Genomic DNA, 15,336 nt, shown 5'->3' on the forward strand with positions numbered 1-15,336 from the left:
TTTATACACAGTGTAATAACTTCTGATTTCTAATTGTAGGCAAATATGAATTTGAATACTTTTCATATTTTGAGTTCTAAGACCGTTAGACAAAAGCAAGTTGACTGAAGGATATCACCAGTCTATTTCATTATGTAATATACATAATGATGTTACATTTTTCCTTTTTAATATTTATGTAGAAATAATGTATTTGCTAATATCATAGACTTGATTTTCAAACTTTTATTAGGTTATTATTTAGTAAGATATGGAAGTGTCTTTTTGAAAATGCAGTTAAAGGGAAAGAACTATGTACTTATCTTTCCTTTGTGAATTATATTTCAAGATAACAAAAGAAAAGTTGATAAAACTCTTCCTTATTGAATAATTCTAGATAATAAATATGGCAGGAATGATGGAATTTGAAAAATCATTATTTCACAAACTCTAATAAAATAATTGGTTCAGACAATTATTATCAAAGGTTGAATCCATTAGATGGAAGGTTGATGGGGGTGTTTGCAAGAGGATAAGCTGTCACCACCTGTACCCTGTGATCAATCTTTGCATCACAAAGAGGAGGCATTCAGACACTATGTGCCTCCTAATGTGATGAAATATGAAGAACAATTTCCAAAAGTATTCTTTCAAAAAGAGTAAACCTGAACCTAATCAAGTTTTAGAACTAATTTACCATTAACAGGAAACACAGGCATAAAAGAACAAGTTAAATGACAACACTGGAACCAGAATGTGGGACAGTTTGCAAGATAACCAACTCAGTTTAATCAATAGGTTAATGGCAGGCAAAAGAAGCAAGCGAGAAGGACTTCTCGATATTAATAAGACTTATAATACGTAACAATTTATGACCTTTCTGTGAATCCTGATTTAAATAATTCAATTAAAACAAATTTTGAGACTGTCAGAGAAATTTAAATATGGACTGGGTATTATGTGATGCCAATTAATTTTTGTTTCTTGGGAGAAGTAATGGCATTATAGTAGTTATATCTTTTTTTTTTCTTTAGAGATACATACTGAGTATGTAGGAATTAAATAACACGTGGTCTGGGATTTGTTTTAAAACGCTTAAGGAATAAAAACGAGGGAGATGAATGAAGCAAATGCTGGAAAGTGTTGATAGTTGTTGAATCTACATTATGGGTATCTTTGGGTTTCTTTGAAAATGTTCATAATAAAAATCAGTTTTTGTGTATCTTTGAAAATGTTCATAGTAAAATTAATATTTAAAAGTTTTTAAAATGTCGTGGATATTTACATGTATGTTCTTGACCTTGTCACCCACCTTTTAGTACTTTCTTTTACACAGCTGTTAGCACTTTTCTCCAAAAATGTCTTGGGTGGGAGGCAGCATCCCCTATTACTGCAGTGTTGAAAATGGCAACCACTTTTCAAGTCCCCCTCACAGTTAGAGAACAGTCATGCCAGGCACCAACCCCAGTTTCTGAATAGGGAACTAGTGAATCAAAGAGGCAGTTTCTTTGCTCTCTTGAAAGGCAGTGGCAAACTAACCTACACTGAGAAAAAGGAAGTCAGTGATTGCCTAGTGATAGGGGAGGAAAGATTAGACGGGGGAGGGATTGCGAAGTACTAAGAGGTAATTTTCGAGGTGATGAAAAATGTTTATTATTTACCACTAATTAGCAAATTCTAATTCCTGGTAACATCCAGAGCTGAAGGCAAAGGTGATAGAAAAGCCATAGCTTCTGTGTTCAGTGGCACTATCAGGTTTTCCTTTCCTTTTTCCACCAGAATAACCAGTGTTTAACTGACCCTAGCCCAATTTTTGACTTTCCTGATAATTCTGTAAACTACCTAACATTGTTTTAGTAATTATCTTTTTTTAGTTTTTACAGCTTTATTGGGGTTAATTAGCATTCAATAAACAGCACATATTTAGTGTGTATGTTTTGGTAATTTTTGAAATATGCGTATACTTTTGAGGCTATCGCCACAATAAGATAGTGAACATCCCCATTACCCCCAAAAGTTTTCTCTCAGCACTCCCTCCTCTTTCTTGTCCCCTATTCCCAGGCAACCACTGATTTCTTTTTTATCAGTATAGATTAGTTTGCATTGTCTAGAGTTTCATATAAAAGGACAATACAGTTAAGTGTACCGTTTTCTTTACGGCTTCTTTCTCACTCAGTGTAATTATCATAAGATTCATCTATGTTATGTATATTAGGAGCTTTTCCTTTTTATTGCTAAATAGTATTCCATTTTATGAATATACCACAATTTGTGTATTCATTTAGTCATTGAAGATCTTAGTTTGTTTCCATTTTGGGGCTCTGATATGGTTTGGCTGTGCCCTCACCCAAATCTCATCTTGAATTCTAGTTCCCATATCCCCCATGTGTCAAGGGAGGGACCTCATGGGAGGTGATTAGATTATGGGAGGCAGTTTCCCCCAGGCTGTTCTCATGATAGTGAGTTCTCACGAGATCTGATGGTTTTATAAGGGGCTTTCCCCCCACATTGCTCTGCACTTCTCTCTCCTGCTCCATGTGAAGAAGGACATGTTGGCTTCCCCTTCCACCATGATTGTAAGTTTCCTGAGGCCTCCTCAGTCATGCAGAACTGTGAGTCAGTTAAATCTCTTTCCTTTATAAATTACCCAGTCTCGGGTATTTCTTTATAGCAGCATGAGAATGGATTAATGCAGGCTCCTACGTTAAGCTGCTGTGAATATTTAAACATTGATTTTATATCTTCATATGAACATATTCTTTTATTTCCCTTGACCGAATACCTAGTAGTGGAATGGCTAGATTATATGACAGGCATATGTTTAATCTTTTAATTAACTGCAAAACTGTTTTCAAATGTGATATATAATAGATATTATTTTAAAAAATAAATAGATGAATGTATTAGGAAAGATGAGGTCTTACATGTATTTCGTTGTGTATATACATGATATAGCGCATTTATATGTTCTGTGTGTCTTATTTGTATTTTGATAACAAAAGTATATTTTTACTATCAGTAGATAGTATTGTTAGACCCACTAATTATTCAGGGTGCGACAAAGTATCATCTCAAGGCAGATACAGCATTTCATATAGTAATTAATACCAGATCTTATTTAGTATTAACCAGTTACGCACAAAATATGAATATATATGATTTATAATGAAGTGTCAGCCTAGTACTCCAAATAATATAGCTCAGTATTTGAAAACTGATATATTCACTGTGTGAGTATGAATTTATAATAAATATCCTTCAGTGACAGGTTCATTCTCAATTTGCTTATGTTAAAATTGCACTAACTAGCCGATCCTCTGAGATTTATTTCCAGGCTTTTCATGTCATATTACCTTGAAAAATGATGATGTGAGTTCTTAACATGGTAGGGTGCCTGTACATTTCACTTTTGATCTTGAGTGGAATCTCATCTCACAAATCACCAACATAAATTACAATTTGGTCTTGTGTGTGACTGGCATAAATATATTTTAGAGACATGAGAAATACAAAGAAAAGTTTTCCCGCCTCCCCCTTTATCCTGCATATGTTAACATTAGAAAGATAAACCACTGCATATTCTCCTGTCTCATTTTAACATGTTGGTATGTAGTTTTGGGGGGGTATGCATTTTTATGTATGCAGGGAAATTTTATATGGTTTGATACATCTTGATGTGTTTGGTGACACAGTTGAACATCATCATTGTACATGGCCAAGCATGCACAGGGAGCATGAAACTATTAAGGGGTGATGAGAATATTGCCTAAGTATATTTTTGAGGCCCCCAAATCATTAAAATAGAATATTTGGGCTGAAGTTAAAAATACAATATTGTTTAATGAATTTCTATTCATTTCAAAAACAGAAGATACATATTGTAAATATAAAAAGTATTATAAATTGTTTTTTCTGCAAATTATAATATCTGAGAAAACTGATGATTTAGTGTTTTTCCTTTATAATTCTTAGACATTTAATTGTCTTTATTTGTCTTCTTGGGATAGGTAGATCCTTATGTGCAGTGTTGAATAAACGTAGTGATAGTCGGCATCCTTACCTTGCTATGAGTTTAAAGGGAATGGTTTTTAACATTATTATGATATTTGCTTCATTTTATAGATACCATTTATCAGGTTGTATTAGTTGGCTTGGCCTGCTATAACAAAATACCACAAATTGAGTGGCTTAAACAACAGAAATTTATTTTCTCACAGTTTTGGGGGCTAGAAGTCTGAAATCAGGGTACAGCATACTCAATTTCTGGTGAGGCTGCTCTTCCAGGCTTGTAGACAGCTGCCTTCTTTCTGGGTCCTCACATGTCCTTTCCTTTGTACATGTGCACAGAGAGTGAATGAGTGAGGTCTCCAGTGTCTCCTCTTCCAGGGACTCAAATCCTATCAGATCAGGCCCCGAACCCCTATGACCTCATTTACCCTTAATTACCTCCTCGGAGGCCACTTCTCCAAACACAGCCATAATGGGAGTTAGGGCCTCAACAGATGGATTTTAGTCCATAAATTAAGTCCATATTTATGGACATTTAGTCCATAAATTAAAGAAGTTTTCTAATATTCCCAGTGCTTCCCTTAGTCTTCACTTTACAGCAAACTATCCCAAAACTTAGTGACTTGAAGTAATAATGTTTTCTGATTTTTAAATGATTCTGTGGGTTGGCTGGATTATTCCTTTTTAGTTTCACTTAAGCTTACATGTAAGGTTGCCTTTATTTGGAGAGTTGACTGGGCTGGAAGGTTCAAAATGTCCTTACTCATGTTTGTAGACGGTGCTGGCTATTAGCTAGGGTGACTTGATTCTTGATGTGGCCTTTTGTCTACCAGATGATAGCATGGTATATCAGGGTTAAGTCCGGAAAGTAAACTGCATGTCCTTTTGAAGTCTAGGCTTTGTAAATTACATGTTGTTTTTGCCGTATTCTGTTAGTCAAAGCAAATCCAGTCCAGATTCAAGATGAGGGAGAAGTAGATATCTCTTGATATGGGAGGAGAAGAACATTACATTGCAAAGGATGTGATTGCAGGAACGCATCATTTATCGAAGGCTATTATTATAACAATCTTCCAAATCTTTGCTAAGTTTGCTAGGGGTAATTTGTTAAGAATTTATTGATTAATTTTATTGTCTGTGTTTCCTCTAAATACTGAGAAGATTATATATTTTTTCTCCTTAATTTATGTGATGAAATATAGTTTCTATGATTGAACCATATATTCAGTGTCATCCTGTATATTTTTTTAAAAATGTTTGATGTTTATTTCTTTACTTGAATCTGTGTTCAGGAGTAAGACTGGTCTTTGAATTTACATTTTATTTGGTATTAAATTTTTACTAGCCTTTGTAACATTATTTGGAAAATGTTGCCTCATTTTTCTAGTCTCTGAAAAAGTAAGTGCAAAAATTATTTGTTTTAAAGAATGCTAATAGAACTTAACATGTAATATTGGTGCCTGAAATTTACTTTGAGATAGTATTTTTAACTTCTAATTTAATTTTTTGACCAACTATAGCCCCACTTAGAAAAACTCCACCATTCTTGAGATTGTTTTATTAATTTACATATTCCTAAGAATTTCTCTATTAGCCAAATTTGCAACTTTTTATGGTATAAAGTTTAAAATAATCTCATGGCATCTTTTAGTATTTTCTGTATCTGTAATTTCCTTTAAAAGTAGAATTTTAAAATAAAATTTTTCCATTTTTAATTTTACCATTAGCTATCTACCATTTAATCTGGTAAGAAATCTCTTAATTTTATTAGTCTTTTCAGTGAACCAACTTTTGGCTTTTTAAAAACTCTGATCTCTTTTGTGTCTGTTTTCTATTTTAATTTTGTTTCCTCTTATTGTTATATATAACTTTCATCTCTATTCTTAACTGTGTAATTTATAAGTTTTACTTAATTTTTAGCATTGCTTCTTTTTAACATAAGATTTGCTACTATAATTTTCCTCCAGAATCTCATTAACTGCCCATTCACTATTCTATAAATTTTGATATGTGGGTTTTCATGAACACAGTATTTTAAATTTTTATTAAAATTACTTACTTGACCTTGAGTTATTTAGAAATGTGTTTTCGTATTTCCAAGTGTAGGGGGTTAATTTTGGTAACATTTACAATTTCTAACAATTACATTGTTGTCAGATATGATCTGTGTGATATCAACTCTTAAATTTGCTAAGACTAGCTTTATGGCCTAATATGTGGCTGATGTTCTTAAATGTTCTCTGTGTGCTTGAAAGAATGTTCTTGCTTTTACACTGTTGGTGAAAATGTAAATTAGTTTGACCCTTGTGGAAGACAGTGTGGCGATTCCTCAAAGATCTAGCACCAGAAATACCATTCGACCTAGCAATCCCATAACTGGGTATATACCCAAAGGATAATAAATCATTCCATTATAAAGATACATGCATGAATATATTTACTGTAGCACTGTTCACAATAGCAGAGACATGGAATCAACCGAATGCCCATCAATGATAGACTGGGTAAAGAAAATGTTGTACATGTACACCGTGAAATACTATACAGCCATAAAAAGAAATGAGATCATGTCCTTTGCAGGGACATGGATGAAACTAGAAGTCATCATCCTCAGCAAACTAACACAGGAACAGAGAACCAAATACCATATATTCTCCTTCATAAGTGGGAGTTGATCAATGAGAACACATGGACACAGGGAGAGGAACAACACACACAGGGCCTGTCAGGACTGGGGGGAAGGAGAGCATCAGGATAAATGGCTAATGCATCCGGGCTTAATACCTAGGTAATGCGTTGATAGGTGCAGCAAACCACCATGGCACACATTTTCCTATGTAACAAACCTGCATGTTCTGCACATGTATCCCGAAACTTAAATTTGTTTTACAAAAAATGATTGTCTGTTCTCCAGATATTGGATGTATTATATGTCCCTTAGGTCATGCTTGTTGATTGTGTTCAAATTTTCTGTATGTGTTCTGTATGTGATCTACCAATTGCTGAGAAACCCACATTAACTGTCCTACATAATACTAGATTTTTATTTCTCTGTATCTTCTGGTAATTTTATTATCTACAACATCTGTGTTTTTAAGTATTAGGTTGGTGCAAAAGTAATTGCGGTTTTTGCCATTACTTTTAATGACAAAGTATCTATATATAAAGATACTTAGAATTATGTCAATAGATAGTGATGCTTTTTTCCCTGTAATACTTTTTGCTTTAAATTTTGTTGAGGTTTACTAAAAAAGGGTTACCTTTTTCATTCTATTACCTTTTAACTTTGAATGTCCTTATGTTTTAGGTGCCCACTTTTAAATATATATACATATGTTTAACTATTAACATATAAACATATTTTTAGCTGTTGTTTTTAAGTAATGTTTAAGCAGTTGTTTTAAAGTAATCAATTACTGCAATTATTGATTTATTTGGATTCATTAATATCATTTTTTAAAAATCTCTTTGGGTCAGGTGCGGTGGCTCACACCTGTAATCCCAGCACTTTGGGAGGCTGAGGCAGGCGGATCACGAGGTCAGGGGATCAAGACCATCCTGGCCAACATGAGGAAACCCTGTCCCTATTAAAAATACAAAAATTACCTGGGCATGGTGGCGCATGACTGTAATCCCAGCTACTTGGGAGGCTGAGGCAGGGGAATCACTTGAACCAGGGAGTTGGAGGTTGCGATGAGCTGAGATCGCACCACCGTACTCCAGCCTGGGTGACAGAGCCAGACTCTGTCTCAAAAAAAAAAAAAAAAAAAAAAAAAAAAAAATCTCCTGTTTAGCCTGCTGTTTGGCCTGCTGTTTTTTGTGACCAAGGGCCTTCTACTCTATCCTTGTTTGCGTTCTTTTAGATTCATTTTCCCTTTTTTAAAAAAATTCTGGGTTTTTTTCTGTTTTGGAAAATTTATTCTATACTTATTTTTCCCCACAATGGTTATACTAAATTTTAATGTGCCATCCTTCCATACAATATGGTGATTTAGAATGCTGTAACTCTGGTCACTTTATCCCAACTTAAATATGATTGTTTTTCAGTGTTTTATTTCTGTTGTATATTGGGATCATACTTCAATAGATTTATAAATTTCTTAAACATTTTCTTTGTTTACCATTCCTTTTTACTTATTAGACTTTTTTTTGATGATTTTCTTCTAGCTAATGTCCATGGTTTAAATAGTGAAGCTCTATTGATAGTGCACTCTCAGTTTTGTCTCAAAAAAACTCATATTTTATATTTTCTCAAAAAATAATTTTGCTAAATTTATAACAATTCTAGGTTGACAGTCTTTTTGTCAACATGTTTTGCCTTCCATTGTTGCAGTTGGGAAGTGTTTGTTTGGAATAATCTATTATTTCTAGCTTCTTGTAAGATCTTTTTTTTTTTTTCCTCAATGTTCTCCAATTACATTGTGCAGTACCAGATGATTTCATTTATTCTGGTTGGGATTCTTTGACTTTTCTAAATACGAGAAGTATTGTCTTTCATCAGTTCTGGAAAATTCACAGAAAGTTTCTTTTTAAAAATTGCCTCTGTCTCCTTTTATTAGCTCTTCATATAGTAATAACTCTGAATAGGCATATATTAAGAGTTTTAATTTTCTTCTCCATGTTTTAAAACTCTTATTTATTATTTTATGTGTTTGTATTTTTTCTCTTTTGGCTTTAGCATTTAAGATTTTCCTTATTTTCCTTGACAATTCTGTCATAAATTTTAAGTCATTAGTTGATGATGTTCTTGCTTATTCATAATTTTGAAATGTGCTTTATCATAAAATTTTCTCCAGAAATCTAGTCTGCCATATTCCCTGTAACAAAAATGTAAATTATTTAATTTCTTTGACATCTATAAAATGAGAATGAGTGTTTATATTCCTTCTTATTCCAAAAAAGAATTACTGGCAGTGACTAACAAAAATGTAAATAATTTACTAGGATAAAATCAGTAGTTGAGGAAATTAGTGTAAGAGAAAATTAGGATGGGAGAATAAAATAAAACTAAGGAAACAGTTTATGCCAAATAGGACAAAACAAAAAAGCTTGTACTTTGTGTTTCTATAAAGTTGGTATTGTTTGATCAGAAATCATTTGGGGTGCTTCATGATATCCAAAGGAAAATACAATTATGTATAAGATTTAGTGTCTTACAATAAAACATACCAATTGCTCAGGAAACGTAGGTGTTCCTGAAATGTCTCTCACTGGTCTTTGAAACGAGAACAGGTGAAATAGGAGTGGGTTTCCTACAATTTCTTCATTTTAAAAGTTTGTTTTCTAAATTATTTTTTATTTTTTAGAGATGGGGTCTTGCTTTGTCATGTAGACTTGAGTACAGTGGCATGATGATAGCACACTGCAGCTTGGAATTCCTGGGCTCAAGCAGTCCTTCCAACTCAGCCTCCCCAGTAGTTACAGGTGCACACCACCATACCTGACTAATGTATTTTTAAAATTTTTTAAGAGAAGAGGTCCCAATATGTTGCCCAGGCTAGTCTCAAACTCTTAGCCTCAAGTGATCCCCCGACCTCAGCCTCCTGAGTTGCTAGGATTGCAGGTGTGAACCACTGTGCCTGGCTCCTTTGCAATTCTTATAGATCTCCCACAGCATGCCAGTAGCATAATTCATGCTGTTAATTATGGGTAGAAAGTAGAAGAATTGATGTAAATATGTTGTTAATGAATTAAATTTTATCCCTTTTGATACCATTTTAAAGTAATATTCTGAAAAAATTATATTTAACTGGTTTAAAATATGAAAAATAGATATTTTATTATCTATGCTTTATAAAAAGATAAATATATGTGGTAGATTTCATAAAAACAGACAGTTCATAGATACAAGTTATAGCCCTGTCCTCATTAATAAAAATGTTTTTTTTATATATTTGAACTCCCTTTCTTATTACTGTCTGTTCTTTAAAAATTATGACAGTATTATTTGAAAAGAAATCCTCACATGTTATTTTTCTTGGACAGAAGACATCTTTTTTTGGTTGGTGTACATTTTATTCTTAAAACAGATTTTAACATCATGCACAAAAAAATTTGCACTCTTTTTCCTTTAGACATCTCTTTGCATTCTTATTTGTTTTCTGTCATGTTTGACAAATTTAAAACACGAATAAGTGACAGCAAAACTTGAGTTAAAATAGCACTTCTTCTGACTACCAACTAGTTGTGTTTTGTAGTGTAGCAAAGCTGATAAATTAGGTGCTATGGTAGGGTTCAGCTAGAGCAAATGAAAATAATTTATCAGAAAAACAAAAAAAATCAAACACTGAATCACAGTTTTTTAAGACTAGAGAATCAGTCAAACACTCTGGAAGTAACTTGAGTTTAACAGCATGATTATTGACGTTTAACAGTTAAATCCTACATTCATTCTGAAAGATTTATGGCCCTGATTTTGTTATGAACTTTACTAATGTAAGAACCTAACAAAATATGAAATATAGTTCAATATGTTACAAAAGGAAAAACAAATCACATTTCTCCCAAAGTAAAAACAGAAGTAGTCAACATGCTGCAAATGTTGAAGTTTAAAATACTGACTTAGGAAGATATATCTGGTTTTTTGGATTTATTTTGTTTATTTTAGACAAACAGTGAGATAGCACAATTTTAATATTTAGGTATAATATGAAAAACAATATATACATCATTGATTTTATATATATAAACACACATATATCACATTATCTGTAACCTAATATTTAGCATAGTTAGTAATATTCTCGATCATTAACAAATGATTAATAAGATTCATTAATGTTCTTAAAATGGGAATCATTAAGTATTATTTTAGAAAAAAAGTGAGTGAATTGGTTTTGATGAGAATAATGATAAAGAAACTGATAATAAGGACATTATAGAAGTGAAAGCCCTAAATAGGGAATATTTACCTTGCCTTGTTTGAATTGATTGACCCGTACTTTTTTCACTGGAGCCTTGTATGTAGAGGAAACATTGAAATTACAACTTAAAGTTAATGTAGAGCATTAAAACATTTATAAATAACTTATCAACCAGTAATTATCATTGCTTTACCATTTTATAGGGTTTATTCTATTCTTTTTCCAGTCATTTCATATTTTTAAGGAAACTATCTTTGTCAGCATTTTGAGATTATGAAATTTAAATCAGAACAATTCCAGATTTCAGAAATGAACAAATAGAGACACTGAGTGCTTATTAATTATGAGTAATTAGAGCTTTCTGGATAAAGAGGCAGCTTTATGCCAGGACTGGTGGCTCACGTCTATAATCCCAGCATTTTGGGAGGCCGAAGTGGGAGGATCGCTTGAGCCCAGGAGTTCAAGACTGGCCTGGACAACATACTGAGACATGGTCTCTACCAAAAATAAAATTAGCTGGGCATGGTGGCACACACCTGTAATCCCAGCTAGTAGGGAGGCTGAGATGGGAGGATCGCTTGAGCCCAGGGATTTGAAGCTGCAGTGAGCTATCATTGCGCTATTGCACTCTGGCCTGGGTGACTGAGCGAGACCCTGTCTCAGAAAAATCCAAATAACAACAACAAATGAAGTATCTTTCAAATACAAGCCATTATAGTATACAACTTAAAAATCGGTTTTCCCCAACTTTAAGTTCTTTTGTTTTTTAAACTGCTTAAATAAAACAGTAAAATATTAAGCCAATTGAAGAGAGATAATAAGATTATAAACTGTTGACAACATTTTTGGTCTCTATTTTTATAAAACAAAATGTCTGTTTTTGTACCTATGTTCTTTCTTCCTGTTCGGCTGAAGTTCTTTTTATTTGTTGATACTTATTATTTTTTTATTCAGGTGATTTCACAGTTGAGGATTTTGGGCAGATCCATAACAGCTGGTTCCAAATTTGATAGAGAAATCTGGTCTAATGAACTTTCTCCTGTCCTCAATCTCTGGAAGAAACTAAACCAGGTTAGTAGTGGAATATTCTTCTGATTCTTTTGCTTTTTCTCCCTGTCCTTTTTTCCAGCATCGTAACCATGTGCTCCCCATTTCTGCCTGAGTCATACAAGTAATCACATTGCACAGGTTCCTAACTGTGAAGTCATGGCCCATGACCTCCTTTCTTCATACCAATGCACATCAAAGTTAGTATTTTTTACTCTCTCTTTTATGAAATAGATCTTTCCTTATCTTTAAATAAGTAATCAAATTCACATAATTTCAGATCTTCCCTTTAGCAGTTCATTCCTTGTCTTGATGTTTGATAATTTTCTTCCTCTCAGGGCTATGCTTCTTGTAACAGTTTCTGAGCCCAGTTTCCAACTTTTTTTTAAGTGACATTGGCAGTTTTGTATTTTCTAATGATTTTCCCAATTCATGCAGTTCTTAAAATGTATATACATAGTACAACCATGTAGGTATTCATATGTATATATATTATTATGTAATATAGCTATTTATTCTGAGAATAATGTGTGATTATTTTCAGTTTTTACTTAGTAATAATATGAAAATGGAATAATTTGCATAATTGACTAAGTTCACCTCTTATTAAACAGAAAACCAATGGCAAAAGTAACCTTAATTATTGCAAAGATCTCATCTTACATTTTGGAGACATAATCCAGGTATTTGTTGGAAAGTTTCCTTCTCTGTGAAATACAGGTTAACTTGTTTGACTCAATTTCCAGAGTTTGGGGGAAGATTAGAGTCTACTCTGTAGTTTTGGCACCTTAGTCCCCTATAATTTTCTCTGCCTACTTCTGAATTTGCAAAGTCCATGTTGTTTTTGCTCCACATTTGATTTAACCTTAAAGCACAACTTATATCTCTGTTTTTTATAAGAAATCCGTTGATGTGATTTTGTAGTTTTAGTGATCATTAATGAAGTTGCAAGGACAGCTCATATTGCTAAGTGTGCAGTCTTCTACTAAGTCACTTTTCTTTAAACTACATTCTTTGAAGTTTTGCACTTCTTAAAGTTCCCACAGTTGACTCTTCCATCTGTGCAAAGTTTACTTGGATATGTCGTTTAGACTTCCTTGCACTAACTGCTTCTCTTCATCAGGCACATCTGATTTTATGGCTAGTCTCTCTCCCTCACTGCCAGCACACATACATACCTTCTTTGTAATTCTGAGAAAATTTTTTTCGATTATTACGTAAAGAAGACTATACGAATGACTTCAAAGGCTTACATGTAGATTATTTGCCTCCTGTGACCCAACTCAAGATTAGAAACTCACTGTATTCTCTGCCTTTCCCCAAACCCTCATTTTCTTTTTTTTTTTTACTTTTTTTTTTTTTTGAGATGGAGTCTCACTCTGTCACCAAGGTTGGAAGGCAATGGCACGATCTCGGCTCACTGCAGCCTCTGCCTCCCAGGTTCAAGTGATTCTCCTGCCTTAGCCACCCGAGTAGCTGGGACTACAGGCGCACACTACGGCACCCAGCTAATTTTGTATTTTTAGTAGAGATGCGTTTTTACCATATTAGCTAAGTGGTCTTGAACTCCTGACCTCAGGTGATCCACCTGCCTCAGCCTCCCATAGTGCTGGGATTACAGGCGTGAGCCACCACGCCCAGCCCAAACTCCCATCTGGAATGTAGATATAGCCCATTACTAGTTCTCTGATGTTGGATTTCTGCCACAACACACCCCCTAATTACCTGATTCCTACATACAAAGGTAACAGTGTAGAATCCGGGTAGAGTACAATATCATAGGAACATCGAAGTATGTGGCCAGAAGGACAAATTATAGAATATGTTGCTCAAAGGTTTCATTTTAGGAGAAATTACTATTTTAGGGGAAATCATAATTTCCCCTAAAATAAAATTATGATTTTGAATGCTAATTAATTAATAATGCAGTTAAATATTTTGAATTCTCTTCACTTATATAACAGAGATAAAAATGGGACTTCCAGAGCCAGACCGGTGGGGTTCAAATTTCAGTTCTAGAACTTTCTAATTGTATAGCTTAGGAAAGTTACTCAACTTTTCTGTAAAATGGATATAATGATAGTACTTACTATCATTACTTACTATCATCACCAGCAATGATAGTACTCATGAGGATTAAATGCATTAATATATGTAAAGCTTTTATAATAGTCTCTGTCATATGTAAGCACTCTCTTTTAACTATTCATTTAACATTTATCGAAGGTACTTTTATTATGAATGGTCATTTATAATATATGATCATTCATTTTACCCTTTTTCAAGCAAATTATTATTATTTATATCATAATATTATTGGTCTGTCATTCATTCGGAATATTTTAATGAGTACGTAATGTGTTTCAGTGATTTTTATGCTAGGGACTATGTAGAGATACTTGTGGACAGAATAGTCATGGTACCTACCTTGTGGAGTTTACAGTTAGTTCATAAGAGAGATATTAAAAGATGAAGCAAGTAAATAAATAAATATATTATTACAAATTATTGCAAATGCTGTGGGTGGAAAGCACAAGTGGTGTTATAATAAGGGAGAAGACCTATTTTGGCCTGGATAGTTAGGGAGTATCTTGTTTGAGAAGTGAAATTGAATCCAAGATATAAGCAATGAGAAGCTAGCCAGACAGAGTTGGAGGGGAAGACTATTTCAAGCCAAGGTGACAGCATACACAAATTCCCAGAGAAGAGAAAATGTTTGGCGCATTCAATAAAACTGAAAGGATGTCATTGTGATTGGAGTATAGAGACTAAAGGATAGAGTAGATGAGGTAAGGGGATGCTATGATCTGAATGTTTGTTTCCCTCTTGAAATTCGTATGTTGAAGTCTTAACTCTCAAAGTGATGGTATTTGTAGATGGGGTCTTTGGGAGGTATGATTAGGGCATAAGAATAGAGCCCTCACAAATGGGATTAGTGCTCTTATTAAAGAGGTTCCAGAGAGATCCCACCCCTTCCTCCACGTGAGGACACATCAAAAAGACGGCCATCTGTGAATCAGGAAGCAGGTGCTCACCAAATACAGAATCTGCTGGTGTCTTGATCTTAGACTTCTCAGACTCCAGAACTGTGAGAAATACATTTCTGTTGTTTATAAGCCACCTAGTTTATGGTGTTTTGTTATAGCAACCAGAACAGACTAAGACAGGGGAAGGAATTTTATTCCAAGTGCAATGGGAAACCATGGAAGTTATAGGTAGAGTGGGTATGATCTAGTTTACAATTTCAAAAAGTTTTTGAAGAAAGCTGTTGTGTAGAAGATGGTGAGAAAGTAAGGAGAACATTCAGGAAGCTCCTGCAGTAGTCCAGGTAAGAGCAGATGGCAGCTTACATTACGGTGGCAGAGCAGATGAAGAGCAGTGGGTGCCCTTGAGTAATGTCAAAATTTAGAGTTATTATGAGAAAAAAATTTAGAGTTAT

General features: G+C 33.8%; 1 protein-coding gene across 2 annotated transcripts in view; it reads left to right on the forward strand.

Moving 5' to 3' along the window:
• DYNC2H1 (dynein cytoplasmic 2 heavy chain 1) overlaps window positions 1-15,336 on the forward strand; it is a 371,095-nt gene that overhangs the window by 238,303 nt on the left and 117,456 nt on the right. For both annotated transcript variants that reach the window (XM_031016281.3, XM_031016282.3), the window contains one exon: window positions 11,805-11,921. In XM_031016281.3, coding sequence (XP_030872141.3) covers window positions 11,805-11,921 — 117 coding nt within the window. The remainder of the gene's footprint in view (window positions 1-11,804; window positions 11,922-15,336) is intronic.

The sequence above is a fragment of the Gorilla gorilla genome, chromosome 9 (genome assembly GCF_029281585.2).
Source record: "Gorilla gorilla gorilla isolate KB3781 chromosome 9, NHGRI_mGorGor1-v2.1_pri, whole genome shotgun sequence".
Classification (NCBI taxonomy): Eukaryota; Metazoa; Chordata; class Mammalia; order Primates; family Hominidae; genus Gorilla; species Gorilla gorilla.